At 42.2% G+C, this 25363-nt stretch overlaps 1 protein-coding gene and 2 pseudogenes across 3 annotated transcripts in view; 2 read left to right on the top strand and 1 right to left on the bottom strand.

Annotated features, from left to right (window-relative positions):
• LOC129485923 (zinc finger protein ZFP2) overlaps positions 1-25363 on the top strand; it is a 79904-nt gene that overhangs the window by 15834 nt on the left and 38707 nt on the right. For all 3 annotated transcript variants that reach the window (XM_063642421.1, XM_063642419.1, XM_063642423.1), the window contains 3 exons: positions 8885-9020; positions 9331-9423; positions 12903-13048. Coding sequence is in view for 2 of the 3 variants with exons in the window: in XM_063642419.1 (XP_063498489.1) it covers positions 13039-13048 (10 nt within the window). In the remaining variant the exon portion in view is untranslated. The remainder of the gene's footprint in view (positions 1-8884; positions 9021-9330; positions 9424-12902; positions 13049-25363) is intronic.
• LOC129485927 (DCN1-like protein 3) lies at positions 5824-7109 on the bottom strand (annotated as a pseudogene).
• LOC134737087 (phosphatidylinositol-glycan biosynthesis class F protein-like) lies at positions 13057-19743 on the top strand (annotated as a pseudogene).

The following is a 25363-nucleotide window of genomic DNA, read 5'->3' as shown; positions in this document are numbered from 1 at the left end:
AATAAAATACAAAAATACAAAAATTAGCCGGGCGTGGTGGCACGTGCCTGTAGTCCCAGCTACTCGGGAGGCTGAGGCAGGAGAATCAGTTGAACCCGGGAGGTGAAGGTTGCCATGAGCCAAGATCGGGCCACTGCATTCTAGCCTGGCAACAGAGTGAGACTCCGTCTCTAAAAAAAAAAAGAAAAGTTTTCTGCACCCCAGGATAATATAAATATTTTTCTGTATTTTCTATTAGTTTTATAATTTTAAATTTACATCCTTGAGCTATCTGAAATGTATTGTCTGTGATGTGAAGTAGGGATCTAACTTCATTTAACATGATGTGGTGAAGCATTGCATCCATCCACCCACTTGTTAAACATATTTAGCGCCTTTCTGCCGTGTAGTGTGCCGTGTTCTGGATACTGGGAATATTGCAGTGAATAAGAGAGGCAAGGTCTCCTTCTCTGAGCTCTTATTTTCCACAGCGGATGCAGACAATAAAGCGGAAATATGGTTGAGGATAGTGTTAGGTGCTGTGATGATGACACAGCAGGACAACGTGGTAGAGTGTCACTCAGGGCTGCTTTAGCTCAGCAGAGGAGTGGCCCCTCTCAGGAGATGGCATTGGAGCTGATGTTATCTACTGAAATAATCTCACTCTCCATGGACTTGAAATGGAATCTTTAACATATGCCAAATTGTCACATATATATGAAATATATATGAGTTTATATTATAGTTTACATATATTTATATATGAGTTTATTTTTACAATTTATATATATGTTTATTTTTCTGGATTCTATTCCATTGTTCTGTTTCTGTTATAGTACCACACTATTTTATTTGTTGTCTCAGAATTCATCTTGCTTTTTTTTTTTTTTTTTTTGAGAGACAGAGTCTTGCTCTGTCGCCCAGGCTGGAGTGCAATGGCATGATCTTGGTTCACTGCAACCTCTGCCTGCCGGGTTCAAGGAATTCTCTTGCTTCAGCCTCTTCAGTAGCTGGGACTACAGGCATGTGCCACCACACCTGGCTAACTTTTTGTATTTTTAGTAGAGACGGGGTTTCACCATGCTGCCAGGCTGGTCTCGAACTCCTGACCTCGTGATCTGCCTGCCTCAGCTTCCCAAAGTGCTGGGATTACAGGCGTGAACCACTGTGCCCGGCCCATTTTAGTATTTCATAAAGCAACTCTCCCCTCATTTTTCTTTTCGAAAGTTTCGTTACTGTTCTCATATATTTATCCTTAATAGTCGAATTTTATTATCAAGTTCCAACAGTAATAGTAAAAAAGTAAAATTATGCAGTTCTGATTTGAATTTCAAAGTGTGTAAGTCAATTTGAGGAAGATTGCCATCTTTAGGATGTTTATTCTTCATATTAAGTAAAAAAAATGATACTTTATTCAGATCTTTCTTTATGGCCTTTGTTAACTCTTTACAGACCAATCATGAAGATCTTGCATATTTCTCTTAAATGTATTCTTAGGTGTTTCATTTCTTGTTGCTGTTGTAATTGGAGTTTAAATATGACTGTGATTTTGTAAAGAAAAAAATTTGGATTGCTAAGTATTGTATCTGAAGACATTTTGCTGCTGTGGTGCCTAAAACCTCATCACTATCATATTTTATTTATAAATTATACTTTCATCATTTATAATGTCCTTATTCTATTTGATATGCAGTTTTTTCAAACAATAACTGTATCAAAAAGCCTTTGTTTTTAGGTTTAAGAAAACCTCTGTATGAATAAGGTAAACCCATGAAGCTCCTTAAACACTATGAGGTATCCTGTACTGAATGTAGTGCTAGGGGGAAAAATGACTCATACTAAATGGAAAGGAGGAAAGGAACAAAACATCTTAAGGAATTGATGACAAATGTATATTACTAAGTTTCATGTTCACTTTCTTTTTTCTTTTTTTTAGAGACAAGGCCTGGCTGTATTGCCCAGACTGGACTACAGTGGTGTGATCTCAGCCCACTGCAGCCTCTGCCTGCTGAGCTCAAGCCATGTTCCCACCTCAGCCTCCCGAATAGCTGGGACCACAGGTGTACGCTACCATGCCCAGCCAATTTTTGTCTTTTTTTTTTTTGAGACGGAGTCTCGCTGTCGCCCAGGCTGGAGTGCAGTGGCGTGATCTCGGCTCACTGCAGACTCTGCCCCCTGGGGTTCACGCCATTCTCCTGCCTCAGCCTCCTGAGTAGCTGGGACTACAGGCGCCCGCCACCTCGCCCGGCTAATTTTTTGTATTTTTAGTAGAGACGGGGGTTTCACTGTGTTAGCCAGGATGGTCTCGATCTCCTGACCTCGTGATCCGCCCGCCTCGGCCTCCCAAAGTGCTGGGATTACAGGCGTGAGCCACCGCGCCCGGCCAATTTTTGTCTTTTTTTGTAGAGACAAGGTTTCGTCATGTTACCCAGGCTGGTCTCGAACTCCTGAGATCAAGCCATCTGCCACCTGCCTTGGCCTCCCAAATTGGTGGTATTACAGGTGTGAGCCACCATGTCTGGCCATGTTCACCTTTTAAGAAGCCTTTTGTAGTTACCTAAATCAGCACTTTAACAGCCCACAGCTGGCACAGGGATCTGCAGTGCATTTCACAATAGAAGCTCTGTGCATGCTGAGCACAGAGCCAGGACTTAAGGTGTTGAGAGTTTAGGGAAGCAAGGAAGACCAGCACATAGCAACCTGGATTTGGACTTTTATTTTGCCTACTGTATTCAGCTAACAAGGTAATTTGTTGAAAAAAGTAGATGATTTTTGGAAGGGGAATCTTGTATTTCTGACTTGATACCTTCTTTCACCAAAAAGAGGCCTATTTTTGTTTTCACATGTGTTCTCCCTTATCTGATAACGTTATTCTCACTGCTTTCTTTATATTTGCATTTGCCAGCCATATCCTGCGTCTGCCCTCCTCATTTGAAATGTTAAACTTTTTGGTTTCTGTTTTACGTATATCTTTTGTAGGTACCATACAGCTGGATTTTAAATCAATTTTAGAGTTTTTGTCTTTATTTATTTATTTATTTTGAGACAGAGTCTCGCTCTGTTGCCCACGCTGGAGTGCAGTGGCACGATCTTGGCTCACTGCAACCTCCGCCTCCCGGGTTCAAGTGATTTTCCAGCCTCAGCCTCCCAAATAGCTGGGACTACAGGTACACGCCACTGTGTCTGGCTAATTTTTTTGCATTTTTAGTAGAGACGGGATTTCACCATGTTGGCCAACCTGGTCTTGAACTCATGACCTCAAGCAATCCGCCCACCTCAGCCTCCCAAAGTGCTGGGATTATAGGCGTGCACCACCATGCCTGGCTGAGTTTTTGTCCTTTTTTTTTTTTTAATAAGTTTTTATTTAAAAGATTCCTTTTTTAATCTGTTCCAAAGTGTTGGAAGCTGAACTATACAAGTTTCTGCCACCCATCCTTCCAGTAAAGTTTTCTGAGGACATACTTTTTAAATGGAAAAACAACAGGAGGACCCTCTAACTGAAACCAGGTAGGACCAGAGTTAGCTCCTCAAGGCCCTGAGGCAGTCTGGCCAAAGCTGGCCTTACGGAGCGAGCATGTGGAGAAGTCTGGGGAACTGGACGCTCTTGTGAGGAAAGGGGTCAACAAGCTCATGTTCTCTTTAGTGAAAGTGGTCCAAATTCAGACCCAAAAGCCTCCATTATGGCATTCCCTGGCACTCTTCCTATACTTTATACATTGAAGGCAGCTCCCTCTTTTATGGCCAGTATAAGCAGGCAAAGAAACAAAGGAATATAGATATATATATGTGTACATATATATATTTTATATAGTTAAAATATATACATTTTTATATAGTTAAAATATATACATTTTTATATATGTATATACACGTATTTTATATATGTATATATACATACTTGGGGGTAGGGAAAGGAGAGGAGGGTCATGTAAACCTAAACAGTCATCACATTACCCCAAATGAGCCTGACTTTAACAAAAAGATAACTCCTGGGGGTTAAGTGACAACATGGGTGCAGCAAGAAGGGAAAGGGCACAAATTTAACTATTAAATATACTTCGATATTTGTTTGGCACAGTTCAGGCCAACTCCAAGCTTCTGCCTTTGCCAGACAAGTAAGCTCATGATATTCAAAGAGATAAGTAACAATTCAAGCAGAGCTGCGTACCACAGTTTTCCTTAAAGTCAGTTGGCCGGCGCACAGTTTCCTGACCACCAGGAACAGAAACTTTGGCTCCAAGGCAAATGAAACAAACAAACAAAATTATTTCCACTTACAACATGAAAATACAGAAACTTCATCAAAGAAAGAAAACTATCAAAGAAGTCTACTTCCAGCAAAACTGAGGTAGCACTGCTTTCTCTGCATTCAATGCTTAAGTGGTTCTCAGTACAACGTGTTCTTAAAAAATGCTCACTTGACTGACGGATGCAGCATGTTGATGGATAAGCTCAATATGAAATGTAATAGGTCAAAGAAGGAATGAGCAAGAAGTGAGGGAAGTCAGAGTTCTGGATAAATTAGCTTAAAAGGGGGTTGTCACCAGACTACAAATGCTCTTGGCTGGCCTTGGCTCTCCAAGAGCTCTAAATCACTTGAAAATTAATGTAATGTGATAAACATTTAACACTCCTATTCAAATCTGTGTAAATCTTTAAAAATAATTATTACTGGCTGGGTGCAGTGGCTCACGTCTGTAATCCCAGCACTTTGGGAGGCTGAGGTGGACAGATCATGAGGTCAGGAGATCAAGATAATCCTGGCTAACACGGTGAAACCTCGTCTCTACTAAAAATACAAAAAAATTAGCTGGCATGGTGGCGGGCGCCTGTAGTCCCAGCTACTTGGGAGGCCGAGGCAGGAGAATGGCATGAACCTGGCAGGTGGAGCTTGTAGTGAGCTGAGATTGCACCACTGCACTTCAGCCTGGGTGACAGAGGAAGACTCCATCTCAAAAAAAAAATTACTACAGCCTAATTTCAACCATGTAAATAGCGCTACACACAGTACAGACCTGCCCTTAGAAACAATATGCAAAACAGATCTGGCACTGTATCATTTTATAATGTGAATTCACCCTAACCGTCCCATCCCCCCCTCCCTGCTCTATGCGTTCCCCTACCAAAAAAAAATCTAATTTGTGCAAGAAATGGCAGGCTTATTCTATCTGAAGGCTACAAAAAAAGATAACATGTAGCCAGGTTCAAATATTTTGGGAGATTCCCCCCAAACAAGAAATAGCCAAAATAACCAAAAAATGAAGAAAGTGCCTAAAACATGATACAGCGTTTTAGAGCCCTTTCAGATACAAAGCAGAGAAAGGTGTGTTGGGAGAAAAGCTGACTGTTGGGAAAAAAAGCTGAGGCAGGGCTTGCATGTCTGACATAGTGTAAAAGAGTCTTGGAACATGTCCAGGGTCCATGGTCTAAAACCCTTCATGGCCTTTGGAACGCCAAGTTTAGTGCTAAAGGGTTGAAGGCTGCCCTGCCACACCATAATCTAAGCCCAGGGCATAAAACCCCTCGTGGCTTGGATGGAATCCAGGGCTCAGGGCGTAAAACCCGTCGTGGCCTCTGGAACGTGTCTAGACTTGCTGGCTCCTTGCTTCTAGCACTCCCAGGCTCATAGTTCGATTGCATTGTCAACTAGAAGAACATGTTTTCCATTATCTCAAGCAGCAGAACATGTTCCATATGCTTCAAAGAAAATGCTAAACCATCACAGCTGTAGATCATGTGCCTGATAAATGGCTTTCTTTCAACCCCCACATCCTCACCACCTGCTTCTTTGTTTGATCACCAGTAAATAGTGCTTGTTTCCAGAGCTTGGGGCCTTTGCAGCCTCCATACTAGCATTGGCCGCTTGGTCCCACTTTCACTCTTGACTTCTCTTTGCTCATTCCTTTGACTCCGCCAGACTTCGTAGTCCCCACGGCGTGGTGTTGAGTCTGATCACCCCAACAAAGGTGTGAAGTAGAAACTATCCTGATCTTCAGGAACTTCTCAAAAGGTCCAATTCCTCAGTTGGCTGCAGGGCAGTGGGCAGATCCTTGCTGCTGCTCCTGGGACAGAGCCGCTAAGTCTGCTCCTCAGGACACAAGCCCTCGGGCCCTGAGCTAAGTGCCCCTCTCCCTTCCTCTTCTCTTTTCCTTCGCTCCATTTCCCACTCCACAAAGGTGTCGCAGAGATTTGGCCAGGCCTCATCTTCACTGTGGTTGCTGAGGTCAGGGCCAATCACCTGAGTGAAGTTAAGGAACATGTTCCAAGAGTCCCGGGTGATGCCCTTGATCCTCAAGGGATTATCTGTTAGGAAGTTCAGCCATTGGTCCAATACCGGAGAATTGTCCTGGGTAGAGACTGGTTTCCACAAGGCGATGGCTATTTGCCGATGCAGTGACCGCTGCCCTTCTTCAGAGTCCAGGCCAAACTGAAATGTAAACTGGTGGAGATCCTTGAATTTGTCCTCGTTTGGCTTCTGTTAAGAGGCTAGGGAACCGTGCACAGATTCTGTCACTGCTGTCTGCATTTAATGCTTTGCAGCCATCAAAAATCTTTTCTGGTGAATTTGCACATGGTTGCAGCCTGGAACTTCCAAGCAAAGAGCAGCACTCGGAATTCTGTGGGGTCAACACATAGGTCATTGCAAAAGTGCTCCATGCCTTCCTCCAAAATTGCATCTTCCCACTCATCCTTGTAGCACCTGAACAGTTCTTCCAACCCCTGCAAGGAAGACTCCTCGGCACTGGAGTTGGACTCTCTCCCAGCATCTCCTGAGGATGTCGGCAGCTGGCAGGCCTCAGTGGCAGCCTCGGCCTTCTTGGTCCCATTGACAAGGCTATCTCTACTTGGCATGCCACAGGGTGGTACTTGCTCCTCATGGTGGCCTGCACTCTGCCTGCTGTGTGACTTGTTGCTGGAGTCATGGTCTGCATTCTTGCTGCCTAGGGTCAATGAGGGATTCTTACACTTGGTGACACACTGGCCCATGGTACTGGTGGCCCGGCCTCTAGAGTGGCCCCCTCTGGATCAGATGCCCTCGCTGCCACTGGCCCATGTACCTCAACAGGTAATCAGTCAGAGGAGCCAGCCAACAGCTGCTCCAGAGGTTCCTCCAGTTGAATCCTTTCTGGAAACGATGCCGGCCTGGTGGATCCAAACCACCTACCATCCCCGCTGGGGTTTCCAGGCTCCCTACCCCTGCCGCCGCCGCCTCTTCTTCCACCACTGCCACCGTCTCCTTCATCTGCCAAGTTTTTGCCTTTCAATAGGGAAAGCGAACCATCGATGTTTGTCACTATGCATGTGTTAAGTATTTTTCTGGTTATTATGCGGTCTTATTTCCTTTATTCTCCTTTCTTTACATTTGTTGAACATCTGATGATTTTCTTAGTTCCCTTTCTCCTTGGATAAGATGGAAATTCTGCACTTTTCCTTAAAATATTTGTCAGTGATTTTTAATATATTTTTGTAACTTTGAAATATTGATTAAATAAAAATTAGGGAGAAAATAATGATGTAGAAAGAAAGATAGACAGTGAACTCTGTGCCTGAGTGTTGACACTTTTTCTGGAGTTCCTAGTCTTGGATGTGAAGTATACAAATTTCTTGGAAATCGATTTTGCCCTCTCTCTCTCGTATTCGGTCCTTCTCTCTCCACTACAGTTGACCCTTAAATAACACAAATTTGAACTACACAGGCCCACTTTGATGTGGATTTTTTCTAATAAAAGTTACACTGAGTGTGCCTGCCTCTCCTGCCACCTGCTCTACCTTCACCACCCCTGAGACAGCAAGACCAACTTCTCTCCTTCCTCTTCCTCTGCCGTCTGTATGTGAAGACGAGGAGAAAGACCTTTATGATGATCCACTTCCATTTAATGAGTATATGTGAAATAACTGTTATGTTATTAGTAAGGCTTCCAGTCAACACTAGGCTATTAGGAGTTAAGTTTTGGGGGAGTCAAAAGTTATGCATGGATTTTAGACTGTGAGGGAGGTTGGTGTCCCTAACCCCCATGTATTCAAGGGTCAGTTGTACTTTTCTCCCTTTTCCTTATTTACATATCAAAATGCTCTCTGTCCTTAAATGATGAAAACCTTTTCTATTGCTTTATTTCTATTATCTGTTCTTATTTCCATAGTCTTACTCTCATCTTCTTTACAAAAAGTTTTAAGTAATTTATCTGGCCGGACACAGTGGCTCACTCCTATAATCCCAGCTCTTTGGGAGGCAGAGGCGGGTGGATCACTTGAGGTCAGGAGTTTGAGACCAGCCTGGCCAACATGGTGAAACTCCATCTCTACTAAAATTACAAAAATTAGCCAGGTGTGGTGGGCGCCTGTAATCCCACCTACTCGGGAGGCTGAGGTAGAAGAATTTCTTGAACCCAGGAAGTGGAGGTTACAGTAAGCCAAGAACGTGCCACTGCACTCCAGCCTGGGCAACAGAGCAAGACTCGGTCTCAAAAATATAAGAAAGATAAAGAAAAGAATGAGGGCTGGGCTGTGACTGTATGTGGCTGGTAAATTGCTATCGACCTCATCTGTTGAGTGTCAAGTGTCCTGTGTTTGGTCATCATGTACCATTTAGGGCAGGGATTCCCTCCTTCACCAATGGGGTGAATAGGAGGTGATCACAACACCACTCCCTCCTCTCCCACGGGAATCTAGAGCCGCCTTTAGTGCCTTTCCCTATTTCTCACTTACACCTACTCTTCCTGTCCTTACCTCCCAAAACGCTTTTTATATTATGTCTCTGGTTATTTCGTGATTGGTTGCAGACATTTTCTTCCATCTGGAGGGCAGCATGTTTTCTCAGGCAGATCTTTGTCCTTTTAGTGCTGCTGGGATTTTCACTCCCCTCAGAGGGTTTGGTTGGCATAATCCCTTATTGAGGAATTTTTAGTTTCAGGAGTCAGTGACCTTCAAGGATGCGTCCATAGATTTCTCTTGGGAAGAGTGGATTCAAGCAGATTCTGCTCAGAGGGTGACCGTGTATGGGGAGGTGATGCTGGAGAACTACAGGAACCTTGTCTCACTGGGTAAGGACTTCTTATAACTCAAAACCCACTTCTTGACACCTTCCCCCTCAGTCCTATGTGACCTCTGAAATTTATGAATCTGAACTCGAAATCCCTGATCATAAGGCATTGTCTTAAGGTGTTTGCTTGGTGTCCTCTCTTTCAAGGCAGAAGATTGAAATTTTCTTTAGAGAATGGAAAATGGGGAACTTCATAATCCACACCTTCCTTGTTTCAGAAGTCCTGAAGGAGAAATGATCAGAGAACTCTGCTAGGATTGGTTTTTAGACTCAGTTCAGAACCCAAATTTAATGTCTTTTCTCTCAAGCAGGAAATCACCTTTCCAAACCAAATGGGACTTCCCAGCTGGAACGAGAAGAACTGAGTCTGATGCAAAAAGAACCGCCTGAGGGTGGCTTTCTAGGTAAATGCCAGGCTGCGCAGCCTTGTTACAAGAGTGTGTCTCTGGGGAAAATCACTTCAGAGATTGTTGGGTCTCTGGAGAGACTAGGGCCACTGGATGTGTGTTCTCAGATGACACCTCCGCATTACCGATGGGCCTCATTTCTCTAGGGCTCACTTACGTCATCTTGCGGGGAGGTGGTGGATTATGAGGAGTAAATGAATTGTTAAATTTATGGCACTTACCCACTTCCTGGAACATACTGAGCATTTGGTAAATGTTAGCAACCACTATGTCCTCTTCTGTCTTCCTCTGCATTCTGAATTGAATCCCTGTCTTTACGCATCTTCTCTGGGCTTTTACTGTCTTTCATGAGTGTTTCCTCTCAACCATAACGTATATCCATAGCTTCCTTTCCATCATTCGTGTAAATATTAGTAAGCTTTTTCTCCTTCAGAGGAAACTAACATTTCTCTTCCTCTGCATTGTGTGAGAGAGTTTTAGACAGTCTTCATTTAAAAACATGAAAAATGATGTTAGCCTTGTTTTCATTTCTAGCAGCCTTACATTGTATGTGTTTTCTTTCTCATTCCCCAAATTCTAATCTGCATTACTACCCATTCAGTGCCATTTACCTCAAAATGTTGAATGCTCCTTTATCTTTGTTATCTGGTTTCTAATCCTTATCACAACTGACATTTCTGTTTTAGGTGTTATTACTGACTTTTGTCTGCCAAAAAAAAAAAAAAATGCATTTTACACCTTTGTCTTTTCTACCATGTGCAAAAGTACCAATCTTTTTTTTTTTTTTTTTGAGATGGAGTCTTGCTCTGTTGCCCAGGCTGGAGTGCAGTGGCACGATCTCAGCTCACTGCAAGCTCCACCTCCTGGGTTCACGCCATTCTCCTGCCTCAGCCTCCCGAGTAGCTGGGACTACAGGCACCCACCACCACACCTAGCTAATTTTTTGTACTTTTAGTAGAGACGGGGTTTCACTGTGTTAGCCAGGATGGTCTCGATCTCCTGACCTCGTGATCCACCTGCCTTCGCCTCCCAAAGTGCTGAGATAACAGGCGTGAGCCACTGTGCCTGGCCCTAATCATTCCTTTATATATATTTTTTAAATTAAGGAGATAGGCAAATATTTAATCTCTAGATAATATAAAGCTATCTAAGATAAAACAATGAAAGAAATCATTAAAGGAACACAATTATAGGAAAAACATTGCCTGTAACCATCACTGCTGGTTTCCCGTGAGTTTTTTAAAGAATGGGATTCTAGGAGAGGAATCACTGGGTCAAAGGATATATCCATTTTTTATGGTCTTGCTACATATTGCACTGCTTTAGATACTATTTTGTGTTTAATGATAATTTCTTTGGTATAAAATGAAAGGTAGTGTTAATTACTTTTATTATAGATTTCTATGGATTTTATTACTATTGATATTTGTATTCTTATGTAAATAACCTATTTATTCAACAAATATCTATTGAGTATTATTCTTAGCACTGGGACTACAGCAATAAGCACAGCAGGCAAAGTGTTTTTGAGGAGCTTTTATTCTAATAGGGGAGACAATAAATTAATAAAGGAAGAAGGGAGGGAGGGACAGAAGGGAAAGGAAAGGAGGCAGGAAGGGAGGAAATGAATATAACACAGTGATAGGTGCGGTGTGGAAAAATAAAGCAGCATAAGGGAACTACATTAGTTAACAGGCGTGTGATTTTACAGGGTGGCCAGGGAGGGTCTCTCCTTTAATGAGACTTTTAAGCAAATACTCAAAGTGATGTGCCACATGGGAGAACATTGAGGACATAGGGAACAGCAGGTGCGAAGGCCCTGAGGTAGGAGATTGTGTGGCATTGTTTGAAGGGGAGAGTGCTAGCAGATACAAAGATTTCTGTAAACCTTATGTTTCAGTCCTTCTGTAAAAAGATCTATTTGTACTATCATTTTTTAAATTTCTGTGAGCCACTCTCTCATTCTCTGAGTGTTCTTCTTAAATAACAGTCTTTCTAATGCATACACTAACTTCACTCATCTGTTTGGGAGTATTTCACTGTTTTTGTTTCTGGTTTGCTGGTATGTATGTGCAGCAGTTTTTTCCTTGCTCCCTAGATTATTTTATTTATGCTATTTTCATTGCTTATTGTCATTCTAGTAGGTTTTCTGGAAGCAGCAGAAGCAAACACATATTTTGATACTGTGTTTTCATCTCCCACTTCTTTACCCCATTCGTGCTTCCCTACTGGGTTAGAACCTAAAGGATTTTCTTTTCTTTTTTGAGATGGAGTCAGGCTGGAGTGCAGTGGTGCAATCTTGGCTCACTGCAACCTTCACCTCCTGGGTTCAAGCAATTCTCCTGTCTCAGCCTCCCGTGTAGCTGGGACTACAGGTGCACACTGCTGTGCTCGGCTAATTTTTTGCATTTTAGTAGAGATGGGGTTTCACTGTGTTGTCCAGGCTGGTCTCGAACCCCTGAGCTCAGGCAGTCTGCCCGCCTCGGCCTCCCAAAGTGCTAGGATTACAGGCGTGAGCCACCACACCCAGCCCACTTGTTTTTTTTATCGCATGTGACGCTGTATTTTACTCATCATTTTCAATGTCTGTCTTTCTTTAGCTGGGCATGGTTGCGTGCACCTGTAATCCTAGCTACTCGGGAGGCTGAGGTGCAAGAATCACTTCAACCTGGGAGGCAGAGGTTGCTTTAAGCCGAGATCATGCCACTGCACTCCATCCTGGGCAACAGAGCAATACCCACTAATATGTAGGCTCACCAAATTGTCATTGAACATGTTTTTCTTTGCATTCCCTGCCTACGACATTGCCTGCTAGAGTAAGTAGTTAAGTATTTGTTGAGTGAATATTGAATGACATCAAGTAGAATTTTCATAAATCTGGTGAAAATATAAATTTGAATTTGTGAAATTCATATCAATACAGATTGGATAATTATTGGGATGAATGAATGAGTGGGCAGGGCAAAACAGCAAAGGTGGGACCCTCAGGACAATAACATATTGAGGGGGCCAAGGATGCTCTGGTGAAGGTGAGTGGTCCAACGAGGAGAGGGCCCAGCAGAGAACAGGGTCAAAGGGAGAGAGGAGAGCCAAGGTAGAGTATGACAGTGCCAAGTAGGGAGTGAAAATGCCTGTTGGACTTGGTGATGAGGAAGTGGCCTGGGACCCAGGGAAGAGCCCATTTAGTGCTGAGAGAAATATGCTGTGGGCAGAAAAGTGAAGAGCAAGCAAGCAGGTGAAGACTTTTAAGTACAGACTGTTGTTTCAACAAGGTCAGCTTCAAAGGAAAAGGAAGAAAGAGTAAGAACTCAGAAGAAGACTGTGGTTTGTTTTTTAACAAGGAAAAGACTTGAGTGTATCTAAAACAGCAGAGAGGTGTCCATTGCAGTGGAAGAAACTAAAGATAGGCGAAAGTTGAATGGAAAGGAGCCCATAGAACATGATGATTTGCAAACTCCAGATCTTGTTCTTTCCAGATTTTCTTGGATATTGCTGCCAGATTAATCTGACATTTAGTCCTCTCATTATCCTGTCCCAGTCAAGTGGAGAAAGTATTGACTGAATGCTGTGCTCAGCTCTTCCGCAGCCAGCATCTCACTTACTTGACACAAAATGTCTGTAGGTAAGTACTGTTACTCCTCTTATGGTGGAAGAAATTGGCTCTGAAAGGTGAAATAACATGTCAGAATTTGAACATATATCTTTTGTTTTGTTGGTTTTTTACTTTGAGTTTAATGGTAATTCTCGCTTTCTTCCCTTGCCCTACTGTGTTCGTATTTCCTAGTATATTTAGTAAAACTAGAAACTTCTGTATCCTGGCCTAATTTTCTTTTCAGCATCATTTCTTTTCTCTGTACTAAAGCTTTGTACAGTTGAAAGCATTGTTAGATTTTTGCTCCTGTTTTACAAAAGATGAATAGAAACTGCAAATCCAGAAGTGCTGTCCCTGGTGCCAGTATTATCACTGTAAACTGACTAATTTTGTGAAAAGATAGAAATTTTTAGTAATGTGGAAAGCAGTGTCTTTTAGCCTCTCATCAATGGCAGTTAGAGTTAAATCATTTAATGATGTTCAGTTAAGGAGACAAAAATTAAGAACATGCATAAAGTATTAGAAACCTACTATCAAAGATTATGTATAAAAATACAGTTGGGGGTTCTATAATCTTTTTAGCTCTCCAGGAAGCCTCCCTAAACATAGGAGCCTGCTGTCTGTGTTTCACACATGATTTTTAAAAATGTGGCCGGGCGTGGTGGCTCACACCTCTAATCCCAGCACTTTGGGAGGCTGAGGCGGGCAGATCTCTTGAGGTCAAGAGTTCGAGACCAGTCTGGCCAACGTGGTGAAACCCCGTCTCTACTAAAAATACAAAAATTAGCCGGCTGTGGTGGCACGTACCTATACTTCCAGCTACTCAGGAGGCTGAAGTGCGAGAATCACTTGAACCCGGGAGAGGTTGCGGTGAGCCGAGATCACGCCACTGCACACTCCAGTCTGGGCAACAGAGCAAGACTCCGTCTCAAAAAAAAAAAATTTCAGAGATGTACTGGGTAGCTACCTCTGCGTATATGTATGTCTATCCGTGTAAACATATATGTACATATGTATAGAAACATACACAGAGAATTTATATAGTTAAGAGTATCTACCTGCATGCTCACATGAGCCTCACTGATGTTTAATACATACACATGTCTTTGCTTCCATTACTAGGAAAACTGATCCAAAATACTATAATGAATGTAGAAGTATTCAAAAAGTTCATTCTTCCTTAAATAAGACAGGCCCACTGCTGCCCCAGGGCCTTAGTACTGGCTGTTACCCTGTCTGGGAAGCTCTCCCTTAGATAGTCCTATGACTTCCTCTCTCAGTCCCTTAAAGTCTTGGTTTAAATGTCACCTTTTCAGTGAGGCCTTTCCTTATGACGCAGTTTAAAATTGCAGACCTTTCCTCTCACCCGTCATGTTCCCTATATCCATTTAAATGCTTTTATTGTTTTTCTATAAGGTATACCACTTAAATACTAAGGATTTTACTTAGTCTTCCTTTCTCTTGCTAAAGTATGTTTCATAAGGGCAGAAATTTTTTCTGTTTATTGCTATATCCTGAGCACCTAGAACAGTACCTGGCTTGATAAGTATTTATTGAATGAATGATTTATCGTGTTCATAAAACCAGTCTGACTACTGTATGGAGAGAATGCATTGTAGGGTAGCAAGAGTTTAAATAGAAAATCCAGACAGATGGGTATAGAAATAGTCTAGTTGGGGTTAGGAGTAGCTTAACTGTTACCCAGAGGATGGAAGAAATATAAAAGGAGAAAAGAAATAAATCAACTTGCTCTTTTGAGGAAGCATGGGATCTGCTTGTTGCCCAGTCCCATCCCCCACACCCATACTGTGCAAGCTCCCAGCCTCTGCTATGGCTTCTGCCAGCCATATGTACTAAGGGGTCTGTGACAGACCAGACATCTTGGTCTGGAGACTAGTTCGTGTCCTGATGAGTATCAAAGTTATATAAATCCTATAAGTTACTGAGTGAAGGTAGAAAAAGCATTCCAAGCCATTAAGGGAGTATTGAGTATTTCCAGTATTATTACTCAAAAGTCTTGTTTAGGAAAAAAGGAAAGGCAGAGAGATCTATATGTTGCTTAATGTAAAATAGTAATAATGGTAATGATAACAGCTAATAATCACTGGATCCTTATTACATCCAAGCATAGTGCTTTGTGCTTTATAAAGTCCTTATTTAATGAGATAGTAAAATGTCAAGGATCTGAAACATTGTTTAATCCTGGAAGAGCTACAGTTTCTGACCTACAGTGCTCAGGTTCCAAGCCCACAATACTTCATCAATTCTGAGTAAAGCCACCCTAACAGTTTTTCATTTTGTGGGTAGACAGTTATATAATCTGGGAAAAATTAAAAATTTCCCCCCATCTCAGTTGCCATATTGGTCACACTTTTGGAATAACATTAAATAGTAGTAGTAATAGTAAGCACCTTTTCCTTGGTTCTGTTATTAGAGAGAATTCTTCTAGGGTTTTATTTGTATTCTTGGTGCAATGCTGATATTTTTGTTTTTGAATCAGGAATGGATGAAGGATATCAGTTGAATACTTCTGAAGCATCTATCAGGTTGATCATATGACCTATGACCTATTAATATGATAGTAATAGATTCTTAATAGTGAACCATTCTTTATTTCCTGGATAAATCCTTCTTCGTCCTAGTTATACTCTTGATGTCTAAGTAACCAGCATTGTTTAAAAACATTAACAAGAGTTCTGGCTCCGATATTACAATGACTTAACAGGGTGGGTCTGCTGGTGACAAATTCTCTTAGTTTTCTTTCATATGAGAATGTCTTTATTTCACCTTCATTCCTGAAAGATTTTTGCTAATATAGAACTCTAGGTTTATGGTTATTTTCTTTCAGCACTTTGAAATAATTAGTCCACTTCCTTCTGGCATCCATGGTTTCTGATGAGAAATGCAGTTATTCACATTTTTGCCCCGCCACCAAGTAGTGTATCAATTTTCCCTGGTTGCTTTCAAGATTGTTTTTTACTTCCATTTCTAGAATTTAATTATGGCTGGGCATAGTGGTTCACACCTGTAATCTCAGCACTTTGGGAGGTGAAGGCAGGCGGATCACTTGAGGCCAGGAGTTTGAGACCGGCCTGGGCAAAACATGGTGAAACACTTTCTCTACGAAAAATACAAAACTACCTGGGTGTCGTAGTGCATGCCCCTAGTCCCACCTACTTGGGAGGCTGAGGAGGCACGGGAATCGCGTGAACCCAGGAGGTGAAGGTTGCAGTGAGGCAAGGTTGTACCACTGCACTTCAGCCTGGGTGACAGAGTGGACTCTGTCTCAAAAGAAGAAAAAAATTGATTATGATGCATCTGGGCGTGGATTTCTTTGGGTTGACCCTGTTCCTATAGGTTGAAATCTTTTGTCAAATATAAGCTTTTAGCCACGATTTCTTCAAATACTGCTTCAGCACCAAACATTTTCTCCTTCTCTGGGACTCCAGTGAGACAAATATTTGATCTGTTGTTGTTGTCCCATACATCCCCGAGGTGCTCTTCATCTTTATTTTTTCTCAATCTTTTCTCTCTGTGTTGTTCAGATTGAATAATTTCTTTTAATCTGTCTTCAAGTTAATTATTTCCTTTTTTCACCCTTCTGCTGTTGGACCTATTTAGCAAGATTTCTATTTTCTATATCGATAAATAAGTGTTTGTATATTAAAAATACTGTAGGGCCAGGTGCGGTGGCTCACACCTGTAATCCCAGCACTTTGAGAGGCCACGGCTGGTGAGTCACGAGGATAGGATTTCAAGACCAGCCTGGCCAACATAGTGAAACCCCGTCTCTACTAAAAACACAAAAATTAGCTGGGCATGGTGGCGCGTACCTGTAGTCCCAGCTACTCAGGAGGCTGAGGCAGGAGAATCACTTGAACCCAGGAGGTGGAGGTTGCAGTGAGTCGAGATCGTGCCACTGCACTCCAGCTTGGGCAACAGAGTGAGACTTCGTCTCAAAAAATAAAAAATATTGTGTATTTTTCACTTCCAGAATTTCCACTTAGTTCTTTTTTATATGCTCATTTCTTTTGCTGAGATTTTATTTCTATTTCTTTAGAGTGTGTTCACTCTTATTTGTTGGAACAAGTAAGGCAGCTGCTAAAGTCCTTGTAAGATAACTGTATCATCTCACTTGATGTCTGTTGGTGATCTTTTCCCATGTAAGTTGAAATGTTCCTGGGTCTTTATATTCTCAGTGACTTCAAAAGGTATCATGGGCATTTAGAATATTATGTTATAAAACTCTATGTCTTCTTGAAATCCAACAGAAAATGTTGATATTTCTGTGTTAGCGGGCAGTCAACCTGGTTGAGCTCAGACTACAAAGTCCAACCAGCTTTCTGTGGGTTGTGGTTTCCGTGTCAGTTTGGTTATCAGAGACTTCACATTGTTGCTTGAATCTTGCTGTCCTTTTGACTCTTCTGGCTACAATGCAGGGGCCTGTAGTTGCCCCGCTGTGCTGTGACTTCCAGTGACTGTCCTTATGCAGAGCCAAACAGCAGGAGGACAAAGAAAAGAAGATGAAGTGGGGCTTCTTGCTGTCCTTGGGACCACAGATCCTTTGCTTGGGGAAGAAGGACCCTCTCCTCATGTTTTTGAGCTCCTGTCAGCTCGCAGTAGCACTGCTGTTGCAGCAGCCACCAGAGGATTGCTTAAGTGCTGGGGTGCAATAGAACGGAGAAAGGGGAAAAAATAGGCAATTCCCCCTGCTCTCTCTAAGCATTAGAAGTCCTTTTCCTGCTCCATGAACTGACCCTAGAGCTTTTCCTGGAGAACCTCCTCTGCCTTCTCCTGCCTCAGTGCCTGTTTTCAGATTGCTGTGTAAGTTTAGTACAGAAGACAGCTGAGGAAAAAAAGGTAAGCTCACCACTGGTTCAGTGGTACTTTGGATTTTGGTCTTCCTCCCCAATTCACCTGCTACTGTTTACTTCTCAGGGCCTTCAAATAATTGCTTCATGCTTTCTGTTCAGGTCTATCAGTGGAAGAGACACGGTGGAATAGGCCTACTCCACCTTATCAGGAAGAGGATCCTCTACTTTGGTTTTAATTTAATCTTTGTCTAACTTCTTAAGGTGGAAACATAGGTCACAGATTATGGGCCATTCTTACTTACTGTAAAAACATTTAAAGCTCCTTCTGCAGGCAGGAGAGTTAGCTAGCCACCCAAGAAAATATCATGAAAGATACCGATATCAAGAGACTACTGTATACCCATCTCTTATGCATATTTTCAATTATCCTAAGTGTCTTCATTCCGTCACTCTTCTTGGAGAACTTCTCAATATTGGAAACACACTTGACATGGTTGTGCATCTGTTCTGGTTTTGTAACTGCTGTCAGTCTAGTACTATATTTAGTAGTGAAACCAAATACATCCTCTAAAAGAAGTTCATTATCACACAAGGTAACCAGATTTTTGAAATGCCGTGTCTACTTTCTTATGTCTTGTTTCTCCTTTCATGTAATTTTTGTTCTATATGGAGCACCACTAATAGAGTTGGCATTGGAAACATTTTTATTTGCAGTTATTTTGTCTACTTTCACTATTGTGCCTTGCTTATGTTTGTTAGGACCAAACCTCAAAGCATGGCTAAGAGTTTTCAGTAGAAATGGAGTTACATCCATATGGGAGAATAGTCTCCAGATACTACAATTTCTAGTTTTGTAGGAGCGTGGCTTGGAGCACTTCCTATTCCTTGATTGGGAAAGACCATGGCAGGTATGGTCCATCTCCTGTATGCTTGGAGCGACATTTGGCTACGTGGCTGGCCTTGTTATTTCACCACTCTGGATATACTGGAATAGAAAGCAACCTACATACAAGAACAATTAACTGGAGCAAAGGGAGATATTTCTTTGTGCAGATTCTGTAAGGGCTATGCAGAAATGTGTATGGTCAAAGCCAAGCAGTTCCATTTACAGCACTGTTTTTTATGTAGTTACAACGGGATGTGATTGTAGCTTTTTAAACTATGAAACCCCTGAGAGATTGTACCTTCTAGTTGAAATAAAGTATTTATAATAGAAAAAAATATTTAAAGCTATGTAATTTCCTCTAAGCATTGCTTTGCTGTAACATGTAAAATACTATCTCATTCCATTGTGATTTCCTCTTTGACCTCTCAGAGTTTACAAATCCACTGCTTAATTTTCAAACACGAGGAGTTCCCAAATAGTTGAAATGTAATTCTTTAGGTGTCTTTTTTTTAATTGTAATGTTTTGTGTTTGTGTGTATATGTGTACAATATATGTAACAAAATTTGCCATTTTAGCCATTTTTAGTGTATAATTTGGAGGCATTTAAATACATTCACATTGTTGTGGAACCAGCACCACCATCCATCTCCAGAACTTTTTCATCTTTCCTAATGAAAACTCTATACCCTTTAAGCAATAGCATCCCATTCCCCACTTCCGCCAGCCCCTAGTAACCTCTGCTTTCTGCCTCTATGAATTTGACTACTCTAGATACCTCATATGAGTGGAATCATGCAATATTTGTCTTTTTGTGACTGCCTTATTTCACTTAGCATAATGTCTTCAAGGTTCATCCTTGAAGTAATTCAGCATGTCCCTGCCAGTCTTTTTATACCCAAACTAACTTCCCCATTCATGTTTATTTTTTATTCAAATTGAATATTTAAATAATAGCAGAAATGGTTTAGGAGTACCGTTACTACTGAATCTTTCATATTTAAGACTGTGTTTTGCCTTTCTCTGCACATGTGTGGAGTGCTGACCATGTGGAGTTCTCGAGTCACATCAGTCTGCTGTCAGTTTTTGGAGGCATGGCCCTATTGTCTTTCGGCATCCTGTATTCCTGAGAAAATCTCTTCTGCCAGTTTTTTAAAAATTTGTAGGTAATCTTTTTTTTTTTTCATAAGCATCAACTCCTCAGAACTAACTTTTAAGTCTAAATTCCGTGAAGGTATACTGAATCCTACTATTAAGTTTTCTGTAGTACAAAAATATGTTTGAACTTAAAATGATTAATATTTTCCAGAATAGCAAATACTTTGTTCTTTTTCTAATTTGATTTTTGAAATACATACACAGAAGAATGTGTAAAATCTGTACTGTTCAACAAAAACCTACATACTCTTCTAAGCCCTTTATAAATATTAACTAACTTTTGTTCTTATATCAGCACTATAAGATAGGTACCATTTAACAAATTTGGACAATAGAGCACAGAGAGGTTAAGAAACCTATGCAAGGTGTGGTGGCTCATGCCTGTAATCCCAGCACTTTTTGAGGCCGAGGCAGGCGGATCACGAGGTCAGGAGATCACGACCATCTCGGCTAACACGGTGAAACCCCGTCTCTACGAAAAACACAAAAAATTAGCTGGGTGTGGTGGCAGGCACCTATAGTCCCAGCTACTCGGGAGGCTGAGGCAGGAGAATGTGTGAACCCAGGAGTTGGAGCTTGCAGTGAGCCAAGATCGCGCCACTGCACTCCAGCCTGGGCGACAGAGAGAGACTCTGTCTCAAAAAAAAAAAAAAAAAAAAGATAAACCTGCCCAAGGTCACACAGCTAATAGTGGTGGAGCGCCAGAGTTCATTTTGAGTTCATTAACTCGAAAGTCCAAAGTTTCATCTTAGTGTTTTTGTAACCACTGTGCCCTTCTGCTTCTCTTTTTAGTTAATAATGATAAAGACAAATGAAGAAAAAAGAAAGCAGGCCAGGCACGGGGGCTCGCACCAGTAATCCTAGCACTTTGGGAGGCCAAGGTGAGTGGACCACCTGAGGTCAGGAGTTCAAGATCAACCTGGCCAACATGGTGAAACCCCATCTCTACTAAAAAGACAAAATTAACCGGGTATGGTGGTACATGCCTGTAGTCCCTGTAGTCCCAGCTACTTGGGAGGCTGAGGCAGGAGAATCATCTGAACCCAGGAGGCGGAGGTAGTAGTGAGCTGAGATTGCGCCTTTGCACTCCAGCCTGGGCGACAAGAGCGAAACTCCATCTCAAAATAATAATAATAATAATAATAATAATAATAATAATAATAAAGCAGATATCCAGTTACCAGAGCCCAGATCAAGAAACAGAACATTGCTAGTGCCATGGAAATGCTTTGTGTGCATCTCCTCATTCACATCCTCTTACCTCTCTCTACCCAAGATATAACCAGTATTCTGACTTTTGTGATACCTCCTTTCCCTCTCTTTATACTATTGCCATTTATCATTGAATCTCTAAATAATATATCTGGTTTTGGTCTGTTTTAAAACTTTAAATTGAATCTTTTTATATATGTATATATACACACACACACACACACATATATATATACACATATAATGTGCCTTTGCTTATTCATTCATGTTGATATGTGTAGCTTTAGTTTATTAATGTTCACTGTTGTCAGTTATTCCATTGTATAAACACTTGACAATCTTGTTATCCATTTTTTGATGATGGGCATTTGTGATGTTTCCAGTTTTTGCTGTTATACACAATGCTATGTGAAGAATGATGAATTCTCATACTGTTGCAAGGTAGAGTTATTAAGTGCACGTACCTAGTGGTAGACTTGCTATATCAGCCAATGTGCTTGCTCTAGGCTGTACTAAACTATTTTTTGAATGCTTGAATCAGATTGGATTTCCACCAGGAGTATGTGGAAGTTCCCACTATTGCATCTTTCCAAAATCTGAAGCTGTCAGTTTAAATTTTTACGTTTTGTTACTTGGGCGGATGTGGTAATGGCATCCTGTTGCAGCTTTAATTGGCTTTCCCTTGGTTACTGTTGAGATTGGGCATCTTTGCTTACGTTTGCAGACCATTCAGGCTTCCTTTTCTTAAGTGCTTATTCAAGTCTTTTGCCCATTTTTCTAGTGGGCTTGGTGTTCCATAAGCATTATTTTCCAAGTCTCCATTCTAGTTTTTTGTGGGTCATGTGTTGCAAATATCTTCTCCCAGTAGGTAGTTTCTATTTTTTTAGCTTTTATTTTTATTTTTATATTTTGAGACAGGATCTTGCTCTGTCTCCCAGGCTGGAGTGCAGTGGCGTGATCACGGCTCACTGCAGACTTGAACTCCTGGGCTCAAGTGATCCTCCCACCTCAGCCTCCGAGTAGCTGAGACCACATGTGTGCACCACCATGATCTGGTAGTTTTTAAATTATCTGTAGAGATGGGCTCTCACTATGTTGCCCTAGGTGATTTAAAACTCCTGGTCTCAAGAAATCCTCCCACATCAACCTCCTAAAGTGCTGGGATTACAGGCGCGAGCCACTGCACTCAGCTTTTTATCTTTTTTTATGATGTCTTTTGATGACTAGAAGCACTTAATTATTCTCCCAACATTTTTCTTTCTTCTTTTGGTCTTTATACTTCTTTTTTCTTCTCATTCTCTTGTTTTCATTATTTTTAAAATTTATTTCCTGGACCTCTTCATAGTTTCCAAACTTAATATTTTCTGTGTGTAATTTATCTTTGAATAGAAGCAGTTCTGTCTGGACTTTGTATTTGTCTAATAGTGTAAATGGATTCTCCTTTGCTTGTTATGTTGTTTAATACGTAGCACCTTACATGTTCCCAAAGAACTTGAGTTGGCTGGTTGACCCCCATGCAGAGGTGGGGCTACAGGGAGCTGCCAATTCCCACGTCACCTGCTGGTATTTTCTTTCTTTTTTTTTTTTTTGATACAGAGTCTCGCTATGTTGTCTAGGCTGGAGTGCAGTGGCACGATCTTGACTTACTGCGAGCTCCACCTCCCAGGTTCACACCATTCTCCTGCCTCAGCCTCCTGAGTAGCTGGGACTACAGGCGCCCGCCACCACGATCGCCTAATTTTTTTTGTATTTTTTAGTAGAGACGGGATTTCACCGTGTTAGCCAGAATGGTCTAGAGATCCTGACCTCGTGATCTGCCCACCTCGGCCTCCCAGAGTACTGGGATTACAGGTGTCAGCCACCGCGCCCAGCCACCTGCTGGTATTTTCATACTCAGTTTGACAGGTCCTCTATTTGGGGTTACTTGGTGGTATGTGTTTTGGAGGTGGAGCCTGTTTGTCTTTCCACTTTTTCTCTCTTTTCACGTAAGCAGATCAGGCTGGAAGAAAGAGGCCTGGTTAATGCTTATTTCTTGCTTCACAGGAAAGCCTGTGCCCACAGACCTTTGGTTTGTTTGTTCAGTGTTGATCTCTCTCTGTTGACGTTGATCAGCAATCAGAAAGCTGATTCTCAGGTTGCAGTTCCAGTCCCCTACCCCTTAGTTCGTCTGGGATAAGAAATAGGATCTAAGAAAATGGAAGTCTGAGTAGCTACAAGGTCCTTTTCCAGCCGCCTCTCAAACAGTTCAGCAGATCCCCTTGCCTGTCCCTACCACCAGTTCTCATCTTTAAGGAATGCATATTTAGGAAATAGTAGGATCCCTTAGGACTGTCATACCCCTGTGAATAAATTACAGCCTGCTTAAAGTTTAAGGGGAAGAAACCTCTAGATTGTGTCATCCTTCTTTAAGAGTTTAAGTTTCTGGCTGGGTGTGGTGGCTCACGCCTGTAATCCCAGCCCTTTGAGAGGCCGAGGCGGGCGGATCATGAGGTCAGGAGATCGAGACCATCCTGGCTAACACAGTGAAACCCCATCTCTACTAAAAATACAAAAAATGAGCCGAGCGAGGTGGCGGGCGCCTGTAGTCCCAGCTACTCGGGAGGCTGAGGCAGGAGAATGGTGTGAACCCCGGGGGGCGGAGCCTGCAGTGAGCCAAGATCGTGCCACGGCACTCCAGCCTGGGTGACAGCGAGACTCTGTCTCAAAGAAAAAGAAAAGAGTTTAAGTTTCATGTATGTTCTGGTACTTTATGTTCCAGAGGAGTATATTCCCAAAGCGTAGTTTACATACTGTGTTAGTCTGTTCTCACATTGCTCTAAAGAAACACCTGAGACTAGGTAACTTATTCATTTATTTATTTTTGGGTTTTTTTTTTTTTTTGAGACGGAGTTTCGCTCTTGTTGCCCAGGCTGGCACAATCTCGGCTCACTGCAACCTCCACCTCCCGAGTTCTAGTGATTCTCCTGCCTCAGCCTCCTCAGTAGCTGGGATTACAGGTGCACACCATCACACCCGGCTAAATTTTTTTTTTTTTTTTTTTTTAGTAGAGATGGGATTTCGCTATGTTGGCCAGGCCGGTCTCGAACTCCTGACCTCAGGTGATCTGCCCACCTCAGCCTCCCAAAGTGCTGGGATTACAGCCATGAGCCACCGTGCCCAGCTGGGTAATTTATGAGAAAAGTTTAATTGGCTGATGGTTCTACAAGCTGTACAGGAAGCATTAGTGCCAGCATCTGCTTCTAGGGAAGCCTCAGGAGGCTTACAATCATAGTGGAGGGCAAAAGGGAAGCAGGCACATCAAATGATGAAACCAGGAGCAAGAGAGAGCGGCAGGAGGAGGTGCCACACACTTCTAAGTGGCCAGATCTCACGAGAACTCACTCATGATAGGGAGGACAGTACCAAGAGGGATGGTGCTAAACCATTCATTCATAAGAAACCACTCCCATGATCCAATCACCTCCCATAAGGCCCATCTCCAACACTGGGGATTACATTTCAATATGAGATTTGGGTGGGGACACACATCTAAACGATATCATATCACTCTGCCCCTGGCCCCTCCCAATCTTATGTCTTTCTCACATTTCAAAATACAATCTTGCCTTTCCACTAATCCCTAAAGTCTTAACTTGTTCCAACATTAACTCAAAAGTCCACAGTCTCATCTTAGACAAGGCAAGTCCCTTCTACCTATGAGCCTATAAAATAAAAGACAAGTTAGTTACCTCCAAGATATACTGGGGGTATAGGCATTGGGTAAACACTCCTGTTCCAAAAGGGAGAACTCTGCCAAAAGAAAGGGGCTATAGGCCCCATGCAAGTCCAGAAACCATCAGGGCAGTCATTAAATCTTAAAGCTTCAAAATTATTTTCTTTGACTCTGTATCTCATATCCAGGGCACTCTGCTGCAAGGGGTGGACTCCCTAGGCCTTGGGCAGATCTGCCCACATGGCTTTGCAGTATTCAGTCCTTGCAGTGCTCTCATGGGTTGTAGTTGAATGTCTCTGGCTTTTCCACATGCAGGGTGCAAACTGCCAGTGCATCTTACATTCTGGAGTCTGGAGGGCACTGGCCCTCTTCTCACAGGTCCACTAGGCAGTGCCCCAGTGGGGATTCTACATGGGGGCTCCAATGCCACATTTCTCCTCTGCACTGCCCTAGTATAGGTTCTCTGTGTGGCCTCTGCCCCTGCAGCAGGCTTCTACCTGGACACCTAGGCTTTTCTATACATCCTCTGAAATCTAGATAGAGGTTCCCAAGCCTTAACTTTTGA

This window comes from Symphalangus syndactylus, chromosome 7, assembly GCF_028878055.3.
Source record: "Symphalangus syndactylus isolate Jambi chromosome 7, NHGRI_mSymSyn1-v2.1_pri, whole genome shotgun sequence".
Lineage (NCBI taxonomy): Eukaryota > Metazoa > Chordata > Mammalia > Primates > Hylobatidae > Symphalangus > Symphalangus syndactylus.
The sequence above is the reverse complement of the archived record's forward strand: the minus strand, read 5'-3'. Positions and strand labels throughout refer to the sequence as shown.